Consider the following 20,379-nt stretch of genomic DNA (forward strand, 5'->3'; position numbering starts at 1 on the left):
GTTATTTTTATTGAAATGAGTTGGGGACATAATTTTTTAAGTGAAAAATACAATTTAAAAAAAACCCTGACATTTTGAATAACTTTATACATGTGCTACATTTTGTCTATCTGAAATGCTGTCTCTTCCGACCTGATGAGTGATCTATCAGAAAAAATTCACAGCAATTATTATGTGCTTTCACATAATTTTTAGGATCTCATCCCAAAGAATTATTTATCACAGAAACAGAAAAACAGGGGTTGTGGCAAATAGTACTCTTCTGGCATGGTGTCTATCTGAAAACTGTGACCATTTTCCACATAGTCTCATTTCAATAGTTGAGTCATTTGAAAAACCATACAAATTATTTTTTGTGGTCAAATAATCCTGAATATCTCAATTCCACTTGAAGTGTCACCTCCAAGAGACATAGCTTCAGTCTTTCTTCTCCCAGATCAGAAAAATGAATTTAAATTCCCCTAGAGTTGACACATATTAAAAACCATTCCAGTTTCCAATGACTTGAAAAAATCAAGTACCCTATATATCTTTGCTTTTTTCCCCCAAATTACTATGAAGAATAAATCTGATTCTCAGACTTGTCTGCTGTATATTTTTTTCAAAATAATCTTAACGGATCACTTAAAAAGTAGAAGAAATACCCTGTAGGTGGCATGTGGGCCCAAAAGGACATACTGTAGAATTCAACATACTTTAGTAAAAAAACAGATTCTTTAACAGCACCAACAATCAACACCAATCATGCTGGTTTATGTTCATTTTGAAAGTAAATTACTCAATACTAAGATTTTTTTAAACACTCATAAGACTGTGGTAACAAAAGGTATAGATACAAAATTACTGCATATAAAATGTATTTTAAATGTAAACGTTGTCAGTTTAATGCATTTCCCATGTAAGAAAATGGAACAATTACACATGAGCAATTGTTCCCTGAAAAATAGCATTAAACAGAGCCAATATACAAGTATGGGTGGTTTTGAGATAGAAACCCAGTGTAAAAAAGTAAAAACCAAAAACTAACATCTTCCCCCACCCCCCACAACATTTAAAATTCAGTGGCATTAGCCTTGAACAGTGGTCAAACAGAGAAATGTGCTGGTGATAGAGCTCTAGTCAGGAAATTCACCATCCATTAGCTCATATCATAGCACCCCATGTTACATCATATAGTTCCTTGATTTAAAGCTGTGTTACCAGTAAGCCACCAAAAACCATACTGGATTTGAAAGGTGCTTGTAGATCAGAATATAGGTAGAATTTTGTGTTCTCTTCTGTGTAAGCATCTTGAGGCTGGAAATTAAGGTTCATAAAATAACTTAAGAAACATTTAAAGTTATGAAAATAGGATCAATGCAAAAAAAACAGTAATTCAGAATCCTAAATAAACCCCTGACATGAATATATAATAGACTGTAACTAGTAGTTATGGTACCTGGGGCAAACAGCATAAAGCATGCTCTCAAATCACCTTTGTAATTCATGACATGGAAATAATACAAAAATAATTAAGACGAGCCAAGAGGCTCGTCTACACTGCTGAATATATTTATTCAATTTTTATGCCCTCTAAATTTCACTGATATGGTACAAAGCCCCAGTGCAGGCGATGTAGGGAGAGGACCTTATCCTGTGATTTTATTGGTACAAGGAACTCTCAGTTGAGGATCCATGTAAGTTGGCATCTTCTCGGCAACTTATACTCTTAGAGGGTTGCCTAGAGTAATATTATCAAACTCAAATAGAATTTGGGCCCATTAAATAGCACATAAAGATCTTTGCAGGTCACATATTGACTTGGTTTTAAAATGCAGTATCATATACTTTTTATTGCATTTTTACTAATTTTGGGAATTATTTCCTGATTACAGTTTAATCTGACTGGGGCTAGAGACACACTCAGAAATGTTGTGGGTCGCAGGCATGTTTGACACTGCTGGCCTGAAGCACTGAGACCCCAAAGAACTAGCCCAAGGTCACACAGTTAGTGCTTAACAAAGGCAGGATTTAAACTCAAGCATTCTAGGTTCCAAGGCCAGCTCTTGATCCACTATGTCACAATGATTTCAACTAGCCCTGGACATATATGATGTTTAACAGGTTGGTTGATTTAAGGGCTAAAATTTCTATCAAAATTCACTGTATATGGCCAAGTTCTTGAAAGTCAAAATTGATTCTGCTCAAGTCCCAAATTATTTCATGTAGAAACTTCTAGCTTACCTCATCCAATTCCAATGTCCTCTACCACTGTTCCATGGCTCTATAAAAGAAAAGAAAGATGCAACATTCTTGGAAAGATACAACTGTGGTAATGAGGGAGAGAAGACCTAAAGCCTTCTAGGATAAATTGACTTCATAAACATCAGTGGCAAAGCAAAGCTTCCAAAATGTTTAATTCCGGGGGCAGCTAGGTGGCGCAGTGGATAGAGCACCGACCCTGAAGTCAGGAGGACCTGAGTTCAAATCTGGCCTCAGACCAAACACTTGACACATACTAGCTGTGTGACCTTGGGCAAGTCACTTAACCCCTACTGCCTTACCAAAAAAAAAAAAAAACCAAAAAAAAAAACCAAAACCAAAAACAAAACAAAACCAAAATGTTTAAGTCCTAATGGCATCCTTAGAAGAAATTCACAGAAGTAAAACAGTGTCATTTAAATCAGTGGTTCCCATGCAGTGGTCTGCAAACCCCTTGGAGGCTTTTGATGATGATCCAAAAGACTGGAGCAATATTATCAGTCCATCTTTTCTTTGTGACAACAAGCATCTGCATCTTTTACATATCTTATTATTACGATTATGTAATGTAAATTTTAACATGAAGCTTTTGGGGACAAAAGTTATCACTAGATACTAATAAATTTATAGGAATATTATGAATAGGATATTGAATTGCCCTGGGGCAATTCAACACATTGTTGAAAGGGGTTTATGGAACAAAAAATGTTAGGAACTAATGAGCTAAATGTTTCTAGCATCCTTTCCTGGTGTTTCAAAGAAAGTACACAGGAAAAGCTACCAGGAAATTTTCTTTTAAAAAAAAAAATCAATGTAATAAAAATACTATCAAGGTTCGGAAAAATTAACCTTCCCTCCAGAGTACATGTAGGAAAAACGTAAAGTAGCAAAACTAATAAGAATAGGGAAGTCAGGAAGGATTTGCTCCCCAACAAGATTGCTGCTTTTTCTTCCCCATCTCTATGGAAGATTGAAGACACTGCATTTTATTATAGGCTTTATTATAAATAAAACCCTCTGTGCTTGAAATCAAACAACTGCTTAATTTGTCCTTTACAGCTTTATAGTCATGCTACTGATTAAGGGCACAGTAATATGAATTACTTGCTAATTATGTTTGTCTAAAGAAAATCTGTCCCACTAATGCACTACTCAGCTCAAAAACACTGCGAAAAGAGTCCTCCTTTTCCAGTCATTGATAATGAGGAAACGATACCTGAAATGCAATTTATTAAATGTCTCCCAAATCTGCTTTTCCTATTCACTCATTGTCTTAAGCCTCCAGTTTATATATACATTATATGCATGTTTGTATGTATGTGCATGTGTGTATATATTTCCTTACTTTCTCACCAGATTCCTTATTTTGTCATTCTTGTACTCCAACAAATTCTTTGTATTACTGCCTATTTATGAACCCCAGAATTAATGGGTAACAATAGAGCCTTCAGAAAACCTACAAAACTTCAATCCCAGGGGAGCATGGGGAAGCAAATAAGAAACCTGTGGTCAAGAACTCTTCGTCAACCTGTAAATCAGCCTTCATTGACCGAAGTGTCTTTCCCAGCTCAGCTGACCAGATGGCAAAATGGTGCAGCTGATAAGAGTGCTGGGACTGGAGTCCGGAAGATGTGAATTTAAATCTGACCCCAGATACTTACTAGCTGTGTGACCCTTAAGGTTACTTAACCTCTTCTGGTTCAGTTTCCTCAACTACAAAATGGGAATAATAACAGTCCCCATGCCCCAGGATTGTTGTGCAGATCAAAAGTAACATTTATAAAGCGCAGTATCTGACACATAGCAAGTGCTGACCGTTACATGTTGCTTCCTTTTCCCCTCAATTTTGGACTGTTCCTTCTTAAAGGAAATAGCCCAAAATTGTTGCTTTGCTCAAAGCTCTATGGTTCAGGTAGAAGCAACATCCTCTTTCATTTGGGGAAAGAAAGCCTCCCATTCAAATATGAGTAGGGTTCTGCAGACCCATTTTCTCGTTCTGCTTCAAGTCAGTATGAACAAGGAGCACTATCCCCAACTTCTTACAATAACTTTAGGAAAAGTGAGCAAATGAGTCCAGAGAAATATAAACAAAATTTAATACTAAGAAAAATAAGAATAGTTCCCACTTATATTATACTTCTCACTATTATGGTTCATATTAACTTGGATACAATATCTCATATGACCCTCACAAAAGACTTGGGGGTAGGTTTTGCAGACAAGGAAATCAACAGTAAGATTAAGTGACTTGTCTAGGGTCACAGAGCTTGTAAGAGTTAGATGTGGGACTCAAACTGAAATTTCCTGACTCCAAGACTAGTTTTCTATTCACTATACCACCTTTCTTCACATTTGCATAAGGCAGCATGGATGTGGTTTTCCTTTTGTGAAATAAGATACCACCTTGTATCCCACCATGTGTTTGATTTACTCTGTTGCATACATTCAGTTCCTCACCAAGGACAAATTAAAGTTACTGAGAAACTATGTATTCAAGAGAGGTGAAAAATCCAACTCCCTGTATCCTTCAAGAGTCCACTATGGTCCATAAAACTGAAGATTCCATTCAGAGCCAGCAAGACATACCACTAACTCAATGGTAGAAATTCAACACAAGTTTCCAGAACTCCACATGCTAGTATTTCTGTCAAATTTAACGTGACTTGGTAAGCATAAGCTGCTTCCTTTGAGAATATTTTTCTTTAAAGTAGTCAAGTTTTTTCTCTCCACCTTGAACACTCTGTTACCAAATGTTTTCCTACAGATCCATCACTGAAAAATGCCTCTATCTTAAATTCACAGGAATCAGAAAAATCTCAGAGGAACAAATGTCTAAAAGCAGGTATTTAGGCTCATTTTGTAAAATGCATTCCTGCCATGCATCCTATTCTTCTTAGAACAGAAATCTAGAGTACACAGACTTCCCAAAGGCTCTGTGGATAGTTTTCAAGAGGTCTGTGAACTTGAATGGAAAAATAATCACATCTTTATTTTAGCCAATTTCTGAGTGAAATTTAGCATTCCCTTCAATTATTTGGAAACATTTTTCTCAAAAAGGCTTCAACAGCATGCCATAAGGATCTATGAACAAAAATAATTAAGAACTGCTGTCTTAGAAGAAGTCGCCTATGAGGGGGACCAGAGCCACTCATCTTCAGATTGTTTCCTTCATATGAATAAGGTTCTATATGGATGAAGAACCCAACTGGCAAAGTAAGAGTGCCCATATGATGAATGGGATCTCATTTTCTAAGTATCATCATGGCCAGAAAGTAAAATGTATTTTAATGACTCCAAACCTCAATGGATTTCACTACTTGATCAGTGCTAGAGGAGAGTGAAGAAATGACTTGAATTTTTATGGTTGGGACTTGCTATTAGGGTGAAAAAAAAACCTTGATTTTTTTTTTGTCATAAAAAATTTCTTCAAGACTATTCAAGAACAGACAGTACAGAGCACAATGCTGTTTTCTATGATAAGAAAACTTGGAGAGATTGTCACCACTATGGCACAGAACAGATATGCCTATATTTCTTTCAATGAATCAATCTGTGACCTCACTGAGGTGGCTACTCCCTTCTGATGATGCAGATTATAATTTGTCCTTGCCTGTCCATTCTGCGAGATTCCAATCCATGTCCTCTCCTAAATCTACCACAAGGGGTCCGAATAACATGTGGGTCTTCCTCTACGTCTCTGGACAATGTATATAACAATAAAGTTTGAAAGCTGTCTTTCAGTTTGGGGAGGTCAGATGATATGGAATTCAGAAAGGTGAGAGAGAACCAGTATTCACTGTAGATCAATTCTCAAGTCTCACAGACATCAATGAACTCTTGCATTAAATAATTATGTTACTTTCACCAACACTAGTTTCCAAAATGGGCGCAAGAGTTCCCTAAAATTGACGCTGTAAAAGACCACATAATTTGCATCTTTAAAAAATAAAGTGATTTTTCTTATTCTTAATTTTGGTATAATGAGACTAATTACTCTATCTTCTTACCCAAGTAACATCAACATCATTATCAGGCATGTGCTGCATTTCAACATAGCTTATTAAGCAAAAGAATGAAGCATGCATTCTGTGCCATCATGAATGACAGTCTCCCTCTGTTGCTAATCATTATTGCTACTACTATTAAGTCCCAAACATCCAGGTAAAAGTTAAGGAGTTCCAATGTTTTTCTAGCCCACTGCTCATGAATGTTTGCTTACACATGTTCAACATTAGAGAAAAGTCGAGATTACACATTTGAAAGATGTTTCTTTCAGAAGTCTCTCGTTGAGTATGTTTTCCATTATCTGCCTATCTCCATGACAAAGCAGCACAAAACAAATTCCCCAAGGTCTGCTATATAAACTCAGTAAGCCTTATTAGTACAATGTGATTCAGTGACCGCAGGCTAAGAGAAGTCAGATTAAATAATACATGTGCATGCACTTAATCATCATTGGCCTTTCACCGGCTCTACTCGGCAATTTTAAGATGACGTCATTCAGTGACATCTTACACAATTATCCAGGTTGTTGTTGTTTGTTTTTTTTTAAATGCATCAAAATACTTGAAAGCATTACTAAATCTAACACAACGTAGGGCATGATTTAAAAGACCAACCACATACAACAATACTTGTCATGCAAAAAAGAAAAAAAAAAGCAAAAATAAAAGAAGTGGTTTTTTTTAATGCATGCAGAAAATGCAATTAAAGGATTAATATAGCACGCAAAGAGCCAGGACTATAAGGCATGCAGTTTCAGGTTTCTGTGTTACCTTGTCATAACAGGATTGTGAAGACCATATAAATGATCTTTATGATAACCATAATTACCATTTTCCATACTGTAACAAAAATAAATATACCAAAAAAAGACTTATGTTATTGCTGAGATGAAGAAATGACAACATGGATTACAGAGACAATGTAAATGACAGTGGAGAATACATAAAAACAAGCTAATGTTGATGGAGCAAGTAAAAAGGTCTGAAACTCAAATTCTGTATCCTTCAGAAACTGCCACCAAACACTCTAAACAACTACTTTTGTACATTAAATATATAGAGGTTATATAGATGCACATAAATCTGTTTTTAAGAGCCTTTACATTAACTTTAGTTTCATCTGGACCTGTTTTGTCATAGACCTGTTTCTTATTAGTCGAAAGTCCAGCATGGAGTAACATAAATCCCCTACACCCACTTTATGAAAAGATTTGAATAAATACTGTTAAAAAAAAGTCTTACTTTTTCATGGGTAAAGTTTCAACACTAAAAGATACAAAACAAAAAGGGAAACACAATTATTTTTTAAAAAAATATTCATGGATATAACAGTTACTTTCCCAAATTGCCTTTCCACTATAGTAGAATGGATGTGCCAAAAGGATGTGCAAACTTGGGGAGAAACAGGCCAAGGATCACAACGGATGAAATTAAAAAAAAAAAACCAAATAAACAAACACAGTATATAAGGTCACAGGATAGTGAGGAAAATAAAAACCACATATGGCTAAATGAAAACTAGTAAAAACAGTTATCATAAAGTGAAATGCCAAGTCCCTGAGACAGAAGAACTGTAAATAAGAAATAGAAGATCGGTTAAAGGAAGCAAGGAAATTAAAGAGAAAATAATTGAAGCGAGGACCCCAAGAGCAAAGGAGTATTTAGTGGGACTGTTAACATTTCATGGAGGGGAGGTAACTGATAACAAGAACAAACCCTAGCTCCACACAAAGTATTTCTTCTCTGTTTCTACGACAAAGTGGGAGAAGTAGAATCTCTAATTGAAGTTACTTGGGTGGGGGTGATAGGGAAGCTTTGGGAAATCTCCATTTTAATGACAGCCCCTTCTTTCTTCTTTAAAGTCTTCATACTTACTCATCATAGACATCTTCTGAATCCATTCGACGATAATATTTGGATAGCTTTACAGCAAAAATTATAGCAGGAACTAAAAATATCGTGGCACCTCCCAAGCCGAACCAGAATGCGTTCTAGAAGACAACAAAAGGCAAACTTTAAGATATGTACCATTTGAAGAGAGTAATGATAGAACACTGGATTGTTATCAAAGGTCCTGGGTTCAAATCCGGACTTTGTTACTTAATACTTAGGTAATCTTGGACAAGTCTGTGCCCTTCTCTGGGGCTCAGTGTATGAATCTGTAAAAGAAGGAATTGGACTAGATGAAGTGTTCATAACCCTCCTTTATTCTGTCCTTCATACAGTTGCCAAAATGATATTCATAAAGCACAAGTCTGCTGTGTCTCTCGAAGCTCTTTTGCCTTCAATAGAACATAGAAACACTTCTTTTTGGTTTTAAATGAGGGATTCTTAAGTTGGAGTATACAGATTCCACAAAATTCCATGGATAAATTTCAGGAGGTCCATGATCATGGGTGGGAAAAAGAAATTATTTTCACTAACTTCCTACTGAAATTTAGCATTTTCTCCAATTATGAATTTTTATGAAATTATTCTAGTAAGTGGGTCCCCCATAGGCTTCAGATTGCCAAAAGAATTTATGATGAAAAAAGGATTAAGAGTCTCTGGACTAAATGATCTCTAAGGACCCTTCTATCTCTTAGAATTCTACAAAGCTGCATGTGCTACTGGAAAAAGTGTTGGACCTGGGATCAGGAGAAAGCTGGGTCAATATTGCCTCTATGAATGACCAGTGGTATTACCACGGCAAGTCACTTACTCTCTTCTCAGTGCAGGAAGGAACCTCAAAGTTTTCTCATCTACAAAATGAGGCTAAGAACAGAATCTACTTTCCAAGACCATTGTGAAGATAAAATCTGATAATATAAGTAATGTGCTTTGTAAGCCATAAACCATGAAAATGCCGACTATTAAAATCCTAAATTATATGTCAAAAACATACTGTCCAGAGTTTCTCTGCATTTTTGCTAAGAGTTCTAACTGAGAAATCACATGCATCTAACCCTTGGGATAGTGCTGGAAGAGGCCAGCAAAGAAGCTATTGTCCAGTGTCTTGATAAGCATGCCAAAATGAGCAGCGGCCCCTGAATGAATGTTGTGGTGGTGGGAGGATAGGAGAAGTCTGAAGTCATACTCTCTGTAGGGAATGATTCTGTTCTAAAGAGTACATTTGCTCCTTATATCACTGAAGCATCCCTTTACATTTCAGTCGCTGGACAAACACATCCAAGGAAGTAAAAACACAGTGTTCCCTTACATAGGGCACAGGAGCTTGGCACAATAGTTACACAAGTATACTATACAAGCAAGTTACACAAGACTCTGCTGGGGCCTTCCACGCCATTAAGAAAGTGAACAATTATGATATACCCCACCTTTAAACACATCAAGAGGACACGCCATCTTCCCACCAACCTCTATACATTCCCATTACTTTCTTGAGTCTTGCTCTTAACTTCTTACTCCCCACCCCCAAATTCCTTTTTTGTTCAGTTGCTTTTCAATCATGTCTGACTCTTCGTGACTCCATATGGAATTTTCTTGGTAAAGACACTGGAGTGGTTTGCCATTTCCTTCTCCAGCTCATTTACAGACGACGAACTGAGGCAAATAGGGTTAAGTGACTTGTCTAGGGTCACAAAGCTAGTAAATGTCTGAGGCCAAATTTGAACTGAGGAAAAGGAGTCTTCCTGACTCTAGGCCCAGTACGCAATCCACTGCACTACCTAACTGAATTTCTATCCATCTTCTAAAGCCCAATTCAAATGCTACCTTTTCCAGGAAGAGAAGACTTCCGTGATCCCTCCGATTAATAATGACTTATCCCTCCTCTCGCAGCTCTGACATTTAATTAATGAACTTTCTAGTGCATTAATTCTGTGTTACTTTCTAGAAAAGTTATTTGTGTATGTGCCACATCCCCTCTCTTTGACTACATGCTCCATGAGGGAATAAATGGTGTCTTATTTAAATTAAATTAACCCCTTTCAACCTAGGACAATGCTCTGCAAACAGTAGACACTTAAATGTTGATCACAATCATATTTAATCTACACCACGACCCCTAAAAACTCTACACATCAGAAAAACTAGACTTAATTGCTGTATTCCGAAGACATTTGGCACTTTCTCAAGGCACGAGTTATTCTCTAGAATCGGTGCAGACTCTTTTCTTCACCTCCCCCCAAAATTTCTACCTGTTGAATTCCTACTCATTCTTTAATATTTGGCTAAAAAATGCTACCTAATCCATGAAGACCTTTGTGATTCCCACCTCCTCCCAATAGTTAGAAATTCTATTTCTTTTCTAAGACTTTGAATAGCAGCTTGTGGTTCTCTAAAACAATCTAAAACATAGTAAGCACATAATAGTTAAATATGTAGATGCCTTATCTCACCTACTAAACCTTAAGGACCTTTCAGGCAGGAAACCTGTCTTACTGGCCTTTCTTTCTCTTAGTGATATAATCGGTACATAGTAGCAGCTTAATAAGTACTTACTGAATTAAATCAAATGACTACCTTCTCTTATAAATTCACACAGCACTGAATTATTCATCTATGAGACTTTATGTGTGTGTATTCTCTGAAAGCCCCAACAAATATAAAACAGGGTTTTTATAGGGTTTTATTTAATCATTCACATGAAGAATTCATTTTGGCAGTTGCCTGGGCCAAAGGGAAGCAGGCTTATAATGGGAGAAAAGTACTTGATTGTACTTAGTTTTCTTTCTGATTCTCATACTTACTACTTTGTGTGTTAGTTAACCTCTATCAGCCTCAGTTTCTCCAGCTATCTAATTTGTTGCTAAATCTTATCATTTCTACCTTTGCAATATCTTTCCTCTCCACTTATAAAGCCACAGGTTCTCATCATTGTTTGCTTGGACTACTGAAATAGCTTTCTGCCTGGTTTCCCTGCCTCGGGTTGCTCCCTACTCCAATCAATACTCCACTCAACTGTCAAATCTGATTTTTCTGAGGTCTAGATCAGAGCACATCATCCCCATAAAATGGTTCCTTTACCCTCCAAGATGAAAAAGAAAATCCTCTTTGGTCCTTGTAAGCTTTTCATAACCTGATCCCTTTCTACCTTTCCAACCTTCTTCTGTCTCACTCCCTTTCATGAACTCTTAAGATTCATTATACAATTTCATTTCCTTGAACACGAAGTTACGACTCCCACCTCTAAGCCTTTGTACTAGCTGTCCCTTCCCCCATGCCTGATTCTCCACTTCAGAGTTTCCCTGACATGCTCCAAGCCTCTGTTCAAATCCCACCTTCTTCAGGAAACCTTTTCCTAGTCTTCTCAGCTTCAATGCCTTCTCCTTTTAAATTACCTTACTATCCTATGTATATACCTTCTGTGTGCCTCGTTATTAAGAAGTTATGTCTATCAGATGCACTGAGTTATCTACACATTGTCTCCCCTATTACAATCATGCTCCTTAAGAGCAAGGACTGTGGTTTCCCCCTCTTTTTCTTGTATCCCCAAAATAGAACCTGGCAGAAACTAAATGCTTAAATGCTTGTTGACTTACCATAAAACTTGCATGACATTTACACTATCTACCTGAAAATTCTGCGGGGAAAGTAATTGATAAACCTAGAAGTGTTATATAAATATGACCTTACTAAAACCAAAATCTTAGATTCGGAAAGAACTTTACAGACCATCCAGGCCTAACCTCCTATCCCAAGTCAGACTCTGTGCTCTTGCCTTTGACAGGTGGCTATCCAATCAATGCCTGCATGTTTCCACTCACCACCTCACCAAAAAGTTCATATTGTTGTTGGCAGCTTTAACTATTAGAAAGTTTTTCTTGAACAGAAATATTTCTCCTTGTAACTTCTACTCATAAGTCTCAGTTTGGGGACTCTCTGGAACTAATCCCTCTTCCTCATATATTGGTCTTCTCCCCTCCCCCACCTAAATTCCAAGTCTCAAAGTTTCTCTTCTTCAGGTTGCACACACCCAATTTCTTTACAGGTTCCTCAAGTGCTGGTTTCCATTCCCCATAATATTCTGGTCACTTCTCCACGTGCTGTAGTTTATCAATGTTCTTAAAATCATGAGCCCAGAATTAAAAACAAGTGTCCAGATGTGGTCTGACCAGGGCAGGGGACACTGGGCCCACTATCTTCTCTTTTCTGGGCACCATTCATTGAAGAACACAGCCTAAGATGGCATGAGCTTTCTTTGGCGGCCATCTCACACTGTCAATTCACAATGGGGATTACAGCCAACTGAAACTCTCAAGTCTTTTCACAAGACATCAGAAGTTTCCCATCCTGTAGAGTTGGGGTTTCTATGCCTGACACTTATTTTCATTCCACTGCATCTTATTAGATCCAGACCATGGTGACATAAACATTTTGCATAACAATTGACATATAGCATCTTAGCTACCTCTCAGCTTTGTGTCACCCACATCTCTGACAAACATTTCCCCTTTGTCTTCAAAGGCCCACAGACTGGTCCTATGGTCTGGGACCTCAGAGTCCAATCACCTTATTTTACAGAGGAGGAAACTGAGGCCTAAGGAGGTTTTATGTCTTGTCCATTGTAACATAACTTAAGTAGTAAAATCATCAGAAGTGGGATTTAAACCCAGGTCACCTGACTCCAGACCCCCAAGTCATTGACTAAAATGTTGATGAGGACAGGACAAAACTGAGCATTTTTTGATATTTGCTTCCTGATACATTAACTGAAACACAAGAGGGGGAAGGCTAATGGTAATTGGCCCAAGGCACTAGAAAGTCCTGAATCAAAGATTAAGGTAGAGTTAGCATAATTTTAACACCAATTACATTTTACATTATTCTGATTCTTTGAGTAAAATAATTGGCCAAGAGCATGAACTATGTATCCATGTTTTGATTATAATGTCTAGTTAATGATAATAGCTTGCATTTATGCAACTTTTTTTTTTTATACTTGCAAGTGCTTCACATACATTAGTTGCTTTGATCCTAACAGTCCTCAGTAGTAGGTAAAGCAGATGTTATCCACATTTTATACGTGAGGAAACTGAGGCCCAGGGTAGTATAAGTGACTTTCTAAAGTTACATGTTTAGGCATATCTGGAGCTTAGAATCACAGAAAGTTAGACCTAAAAGGAATCTTATGATATATTTAGTCTAACTAGAATCTAGGCCTTCTGTCTTGAAGTCCATCCTCCTAACTAGGATACAATTAATTTAATTACCCAATCACTCTGGATACAGGGGAGTTTGCTCTAACAAAGCGATCCAGAATCTTGAATGCATTTCTGAGGAAATATTTGTTTTAAATATGAAGCACTTTACATATATCATCCCATTGCGTACTGTTACATACACAGCTAGGTGGCACCATAGTGCACAGAGTGCCTGACCTGGAGTCAGGAAAACTCACCTTCCTGAGTTCAAATCTGGCCTCAGACACTTCCTAGCTGTGTGACCCTGGACAAGTCCATTCTTTGCCTCAATTCCTGATCTGTAAAATGAGATGGAGAAGGAAGCGGCAAGCCACTCTAGTATCTTTGCCAAGAAAACCCCAGCTGGGGTCAGGAAGAATCAGACATGATTGAAAAATGACTGAATAACAACAAAACCATATAAATATTTACATGGGAATAGAACAATACCAATGAAAAACTAATATTTAGAAAATGGTTGAGTCATTATTTTCAAAGACAAACATCACTTACCACAGAGTTAGTTATATAGCTACACAGAAATATTTCTACAGCAGTATCTATGATGTTGGCAAGGGGTTTGCAGGCTGCCACATCCATGGCAATCTAAAGAGGGGATTAGAAAGAAAGAAAAGATGGTGAAGAAAAATATTTCTGAATTTGAGATGTCATTTAGAAGCAACCAAAACTTTTATAATAAAACCGTGATATTAAAAACCTTTGTAAAAATGTATTAGCAACTTCCCAAACCTGTATTAACTGGCAGAGTTTTACATAAAAATGGTACTGACCCACCATCAGTAAGACATGTGTATTGAGTTATTTTTTCCAGTAATGGAGAAAGATCTGTACTGAATTATTCACACTCTGCTATTTACCCAGAAGCAAAAGCACTGTCATAGGATGACTGGCTGATGTTAAGAGTACAGACAGGGAAAAGTGAAATAAAACAGCTCAGAATCAAATCCATGTATTTACCCAGGTTCATTCACATTTTCCTCTCCCACTCTAACATAAACTTCATCATTTGTTGAATACAATTGGACCTACCTCTCTAATACTGCTTGTCCTCCTCTCTCTGTCCCCTGCCATCACACCAATAGAAACTTATTACCATCGCCTATAATATTTCAATAGATTCAACTTTCTTCTCCCCTACAACACATCATTCATACTCCTTCCATATTAATATTTCTTATGTACAAAGCTTCCCAAGTTATTTTCCTAATAAAACCACCAATGACTCTCTATTGTTTCCTCAAAGAAATTCACAGTTTTAACAAATATTTACTAAATTCCTGCTGTGTACAAGGCTTTATATTAGGTGCTACAGATATAAAAGCACACACAACAACATGGACCTTACTCTTATACTCTTATAAAGCACTTATAATTTTACAAGGGGACAAGAGGCATGGACAAAGATAAAACCAAACACAGTAGAGTAAGATAAATGAAAATTATAGGTCCAGAAAAAATTTTAAGAAAAATCTGAGGAAGGAGAGACCATTTTCACTTGAGGGGAATAGGAAGTGAAGGCTTCCTGGAGGAGGTAGCTCTTTAGTGGGACTTTACTGAAAGCGGTGATTTCAACAGAAATAGGTGCAGCATCAGTACTATTATAAGATTAAAATGGCAAATTGATGCCAGATTGTGAAGGTCTTAAATGCCAGAACCAGGTAATGGGTGACTAGTCATTTTCTTTTTGTTTTTTTAATTAGGGTTGCAATATGATTGTAGCTACAATGCTTGGAAGATTAGTCTAAGAGCAATATGGAAAACAGTTTGGAGACTGAATAGGCTGGAAGCAGAAAGAGAAATTAAGAGGCAATTATAACTAGTCTAGGTTGAGATGAGAAGGGAACTTCAACTAGGGCAGCTCCAGTATGGATGTCCAAAATATCTTGGGAGTCAGACTAGTGAGTATTTAGCAAGGAACAGATTTTGGGGGTGATGAGCAGGAGGGAAGAGTAAAAGAAAACTTGTGTCTGTCTGTGAGTTTGGGTGATGGAGAAGATGACAGTGCCATGAAATGAAACAGAAGTTAAGAAGAAGGAGGAACAGGTTTTGGATTGGAGGGTGATGAGTTCAATTTTGAACATACGTTTGAAGTGATGACAAGACAAAAGCAATCTATTGGAAGCATCTCTCTATAAATGGACTAGGACAGGATACGTGGAATTAGGAGTTATCTGCATAGAGGCGTTCACTGAAACCGATGGAATAAGATGGAATCAGAAAGGAAGTGGAGATGGAGAAGCCTGAAGCTGCAGCTTAATATCCTCCCAAATATGGTGCCACCTTCCTCTCCATTTCCCATATTGCAGTGCCCCTCTTCACTTGGACTATGCTCCAGCCCAAATGGAATAATATTTATCATTGTCTGTGCATGCCTCATGTTCTCTTGCCCCTGTGCCTTTTCTCCTATTACTTCTTACTCCCTATGCTGGAACGTTTGGCCTTCTTCATCTGACCCCTCACTCACAAAGCACTTGAGTATCTATTGCATTGTTCCACTACTATGGAAGCAGAACACAGTCAAGGGCTGTGTCTTATTGCATATTTCTAGGACCATCTGTGTAGTGCCTGACATGGTTCTCTGTTCACAACAGGTACTTAATTGTCATATCCAATCAACTCATTTACAAAGGGGGAAACTGAGATAAAGGAAGTGACTTGTTCAAGGTCATGCAGCTAGTCAGCAATAGAGTCTGTGGAAGAACATGACTGCTAACTTGGTAGCCTAGCTGAGTCTAAAGCTTTTGGAAATCTCTAGCAATACTGGAGACCAATCTAGGCAAGCAGTTGCTACTGAGAGTTTTCCAGGAGTGATGGAATTATCAGCACATGAAGATACAGGCTGGAGGTCACCTTTGGGTAATGGCATCTTTCCTACCAACCACTGCAAGTCACCTCAACAATGAATGCAAGGGGGAAAGTTACACTGTGTGGCAACAAGTCAAGACCATTACTCCTTTTCCACAAATGGTGCTTCTCTTCAAGAGAGCCAAAGCTCTTCCCCCTGTTCAAGGAGCTCCAAGTTACTTTTTATTTGCAGCTAACCAAGTGATGAGAAAATGCATTTGTTAATTTTACTAATGTTTAACCATCTGAAATGATATGGCTAGACCATGCCAGAACATGAAAGACAGCACACTTACCGAATCTTTGACCCACTGAATATACTGTTCAAAGTAGTCTATGATCATATTCATATACTTCTTAGTTTCCTGAAAATTTGTGGAATAGAAAAATAGTTCTTTAAGCATATATGGCTATATTTACTGATAAATATTACATATGTGAATATGTATATGTATAGTATATGCAGACAGACACATTTTAAAAATAAAAAGGATTTACCTCAATAATAATAGAGGAAGCATTATTATTAATGAGGAACTGAGCACCTTCCACAGTTGTAATGACTTGAGACACTTTAACCTGGGGAAAAAAATAATTATAATAGCACCAAGACATATAAGGGTATAATTAGAGACTCTTACACAAGTATGTACAATTATATAATAATAGCAGCAAAATAAGTCACGTTAACTTTAAAGTTGAAAAAGTACTTTCCTCACTTCACAGAGCTGTTGTAAATTAGCATAAGGGTTATTTATCTCTACTTTCCAAATAAAGAAATTATGAATAAATGATGTGAAAAGTCACATAAAAAGGAAATGTCGGAGTTGAGATAAGAACCCCGTTCAACTAATTCCAAGTCCAGCTCTCTTTCCCTCAGTAGGAACCAAAGGAATCATCAAGTCTCATGCCTAATTCTAACTGATGAGGAAAAGGAGGTTCAGGGAAGGGAAGTGGTATCCGATCCAGGATTCACAGCCAGTTTGCAGCAGAAAATAAGACAGGAATCCAGGTTTCCTGACTTCTTTTACTCCTGTGTCCTTTCCATTTATTTCACTCTGCCTGTTTAACCACTGTCTATGGTGGTTACTATGAATGACAAATAACAGTGCCAATGCATTAGCACAAGGATATGCAGTTCGGAGGGGTTTATCAGTAGTGGTCAAAGATTTGCACTGATTTAAGCTTCGGTGTCTTGCCCCATGGGCATTTCTGAAGTTGACAGAAAAGGTCAGGGGTCCGGTCTTTGGCCATGGAAGATGGCAAATCCAACTGGCCCATGTAAGCATCAAAAACCATGATATGATCTTGACTGTATCAATGAGAAGAAAACAACGCCCAGAGTGGCTTAAGGGAATGAGGGTCCTTGGAGGCCATTTACAAATAATAGCTGAGAAGTAGAACTGGTCTACACCAGCTGGACTGCTCAGCCTTCTAACCCACTCCCAATACCATGAGTTAATTGCAAAAATACAGCCAGATAAAGTCTTTAACCCCACTGTTATTATTCCAATGTACGTATAGATGCTTTCACAGAAGCTATAAGTCTAGAATTTTAAAGTGGCTGAAGATAAGAAGGACTTTTCTTTATCTTTATGTACTTTATTATTCATTATTCATTTATTGTATTATTAATATATATAGTGTTTATATATATAAATAATAAATATATTTATTATTTATTATTTCTTAATGTACAATGTAATTCTCCCCCAAACCAGGGTAGAGGGCATTTTAAAATATAAGGACCTCCCCAGAGGAAAAAATAAACAATAAAAACTTACCGTAAGTTCAGTTGCTGTCTTTTGTAGTAACCTGATACTTTGATTTAAAGTGCTCTGGGAAATAAGCAAAAATCATATTTCCACATCATTATAGGAGACAGCAAGATCCTTCAGCTATCAGTCCATCACTATTCTGGTCTGGCAATAATCTCAACAGGCCTAACAGTGGCAGAAGAGCCTCATTTTATGAAAACTGCTAGATACTGATAGCAGAAGTGAATGACCTTACAAAATTCTTTCTAATCCAAGAAATATTAGAACATGAAAAAAATAAGCATTCAAATATTCCCAGATGCATGAAATGGCAATATATTAGAATGAAAAATAATAGTAACTTATGAATAGTTGATTAGTAGTTACTGATTTCTGTGGGAACTGGAAAGAAAAAAAGTAAAGGGAGAGAGAAAATTGGCTAAGGAACATGAGAGGATTTTTTTTTTAAATTTCAGGATAGTAAATAAAAATCAACTTAAATTTTTTTTCTTAAAACTCAACTTATTAGCATTTAAAAAACAGTATACTAGTAACAGGAATGCAAGGACGGGGAGCTCACTATTTTAAATGGCAGCTCATTTTGGGACTACTCTAATTAATATGAAGTTCTTATTCAAAATAGGCCTTCCTATAACATCCATCCATTACTCCTAGTTCTGTTCCTTGGGCTTACACTTGGTCCTACAAGAAAAACCTGCAAATAACTGAAGATAGTGACAACACCCATCTCCAACTCCCTTCTGATCCCTCTCTTCCCCTCCCCTTAAGTATTCCTCAGTCCTTTTCATCAAAAAGAATCCTACAAAATTTAAATAAGTACCTGCAGTGTGCAAGGCAGTGTGTTAGGCTGTTGGGGAACCACAAGACAAAACAAAAACCAACCCCTGACCACAGAGAACTTACTTACAACATGGCAACATGGTTCAGAGAAATCATGGCTAGGCCTGGGCTGGTTGGTCTCCCTGCCTCAAGCTCTCACCTTCTAGTCAATCCTCCACTCACTAGACAAAATGATTTTCTAAAGCTCCCTGTCACAAGCTCTCACCTTTTGCAAGAGAGCTTTTCGCTGCTCTCCCCCACTTTTGACAATGTTAGTGTCTTCCCTCTTGGGACTGCTATCCAGTTCCTCTCTCTGTCTCTGTTTCTGTCTCTCTCTCTGTCTCTGTCTTATATATAAATATAATCTTGCTGGTTCATTGTTGTTCACAGGTTGTCTCCTCCAATAGAATGGGAGCTCCTTGTGGGCAGGGGCTGTTTTTGCCTTTCTTTGTATCCTTAGGGCTTAGCACAATGCCTGGCACCTAGTAAGTTCTTGATAAATGCTTGATGATAATGATCATGTCTATTTGCGAAAGATCCAGTTTACCTAAGCATATCATAACATGCACACAACATATATTCAATTTTATTAAGGGGGAAGAAGAGAGAAAACAATGACTAGGAAGGACAAAGGGAGAATCGAAAACAGAGGAGAGGAGAAAAAACAAAGCAGAAAGACAATAATGACTCACAAGGTTATCTACTGTATAAAAATAAGGCACTTACCCTGGCTTTAACATATTTCTTGACAGTCAGTTAGGAGAGAAAGAATTGGAAAATAAGTAAGGGCCAATTTGAAAAGAAATATAAGCATAGAGATGTCCTAAAAGGCATTTTTATATCAGTGACATTTTTAAAGGCTGCATCCCACTCACATTAAGATGAACTCAAACACTTAGACTAAAAAAGCAAAAGTAGAAACCAGCAAGCAAGACTGGTAAAGTGATAAGACATTTTGTTTTGTCTTACCATTTTGCAGACACTGGAGTACAGCAGTCAAGTTCTTCTTAATAGGAGCAACACTAAAACCTAGCTTAACGTATGTGAAATGGCAACATGCCATTCATTCCTCTAAACTAGAGATGATTTTATGAATAGATTTTGGTAGGAAAAAAAGTGACAGTGAGTTATGTCTTGGGTACTTATTTATTAAATAACGTTTACCATTTCCTGCTCCATAGGGATCACACGTTGACGATGGATCATTCGAATATTGCTTGCATGCCCTTTCAGGGCATTTTCCAAAGCTCCTTTGGGCTAGAAATACAGTAAAAATAATGCAAGATCAGTAGGCACTTCAGGCTTCCCCTGGAAAAATAACACTAGTAACATGAACTAATCCAGGAGCATGGGACAGACATGCATCTCTCCTTTTAAAGGGAGCAGCAGGGAGTATAGATGGATACCTTTGGAGACTGGTTTTTAAGCTTTTCTGATTCATTTGCTTTTCTGATAAGCAAGGGAATGGGTAAAGGAAAGGAAGAATAACAGCCCAGTAGACAAAACCCAAGCTTGAGGGTGCTTGATGAATATCTCCACTTAAAGTCA

General features: G+C 37.3%; 1 protein-coding gene across 5 annotated transcripts in view; it reads right to left on the reverse strand.

Annotated features, from left to right (window-relative positions):
- The window catches only part of PROM1 (prominin 1), a 151,661-nt gene continuing 131,282 nt past the window's right edge, over positions 1-20,379 (reverse strand). For 3 of the 5 annotated variants that reach the window (XM_027836689.1, XM_027836691.1, XM_027836690.1), the window contains exons 18-27: positions 19,996-20,088; positions 18,019-18,072; positions 16,733-16,813; positions 16,531-16,599; positions 13,883-13,975; positions 8,121-8,236; positions 7,488-7,511; positions 7,017-7,085; positions 2,224-2,263; positions 1-1,296 (exon numbers count right to left, since the gene is read on the reverse strand). In XM_027836689.1, the coding sequence (XP_027692490.1) occupies positions 2,245-2,263; positions 7,017-7,085; positions 7,488-7,511; positions 8,121-8,236; positions 13,883-13,975; positions 16,531-16,599; positions 16,733-16,813; positions 18,019-18,072; positions 19,996-20,088 (618 nt within the window). In that variant the 3' untranslated portion in view covers positions 1-1,296; positions 2,224-2,244. The remainder of the gene's footprint in view (positions 1,297-2,223; positions 2,264-7,016; positions 7,086-7,487; positions 7,512-8,120; positions 8,237-13,882; positions 13,976-16,530; positions 16,600-16,732; positions 16,814-18,018; positions 18,073-19,995; positions 20,089-20,379) is intronic. The other 2 variants (XM_027836692.1, XM_027836693.1) reach the window with 2 other exon arrangements.

The sequence above is a fragment of the Vombatus ursinus genome, unplaced genomic scaffold, assembly GCF_900497805.2.
Source record: "Vombatus ursinus unplaced genomic scaffold, bare-nosed wombat genome assembly UNPS02014818.1, whole genome shotgun sequence".
Taxonomy (NCBI): Eukaryota; Metazoa; Chordata; class Mammalia; order Diprotodontia; family Vombatidae; genus Vombatus; species Vombatus ursinus.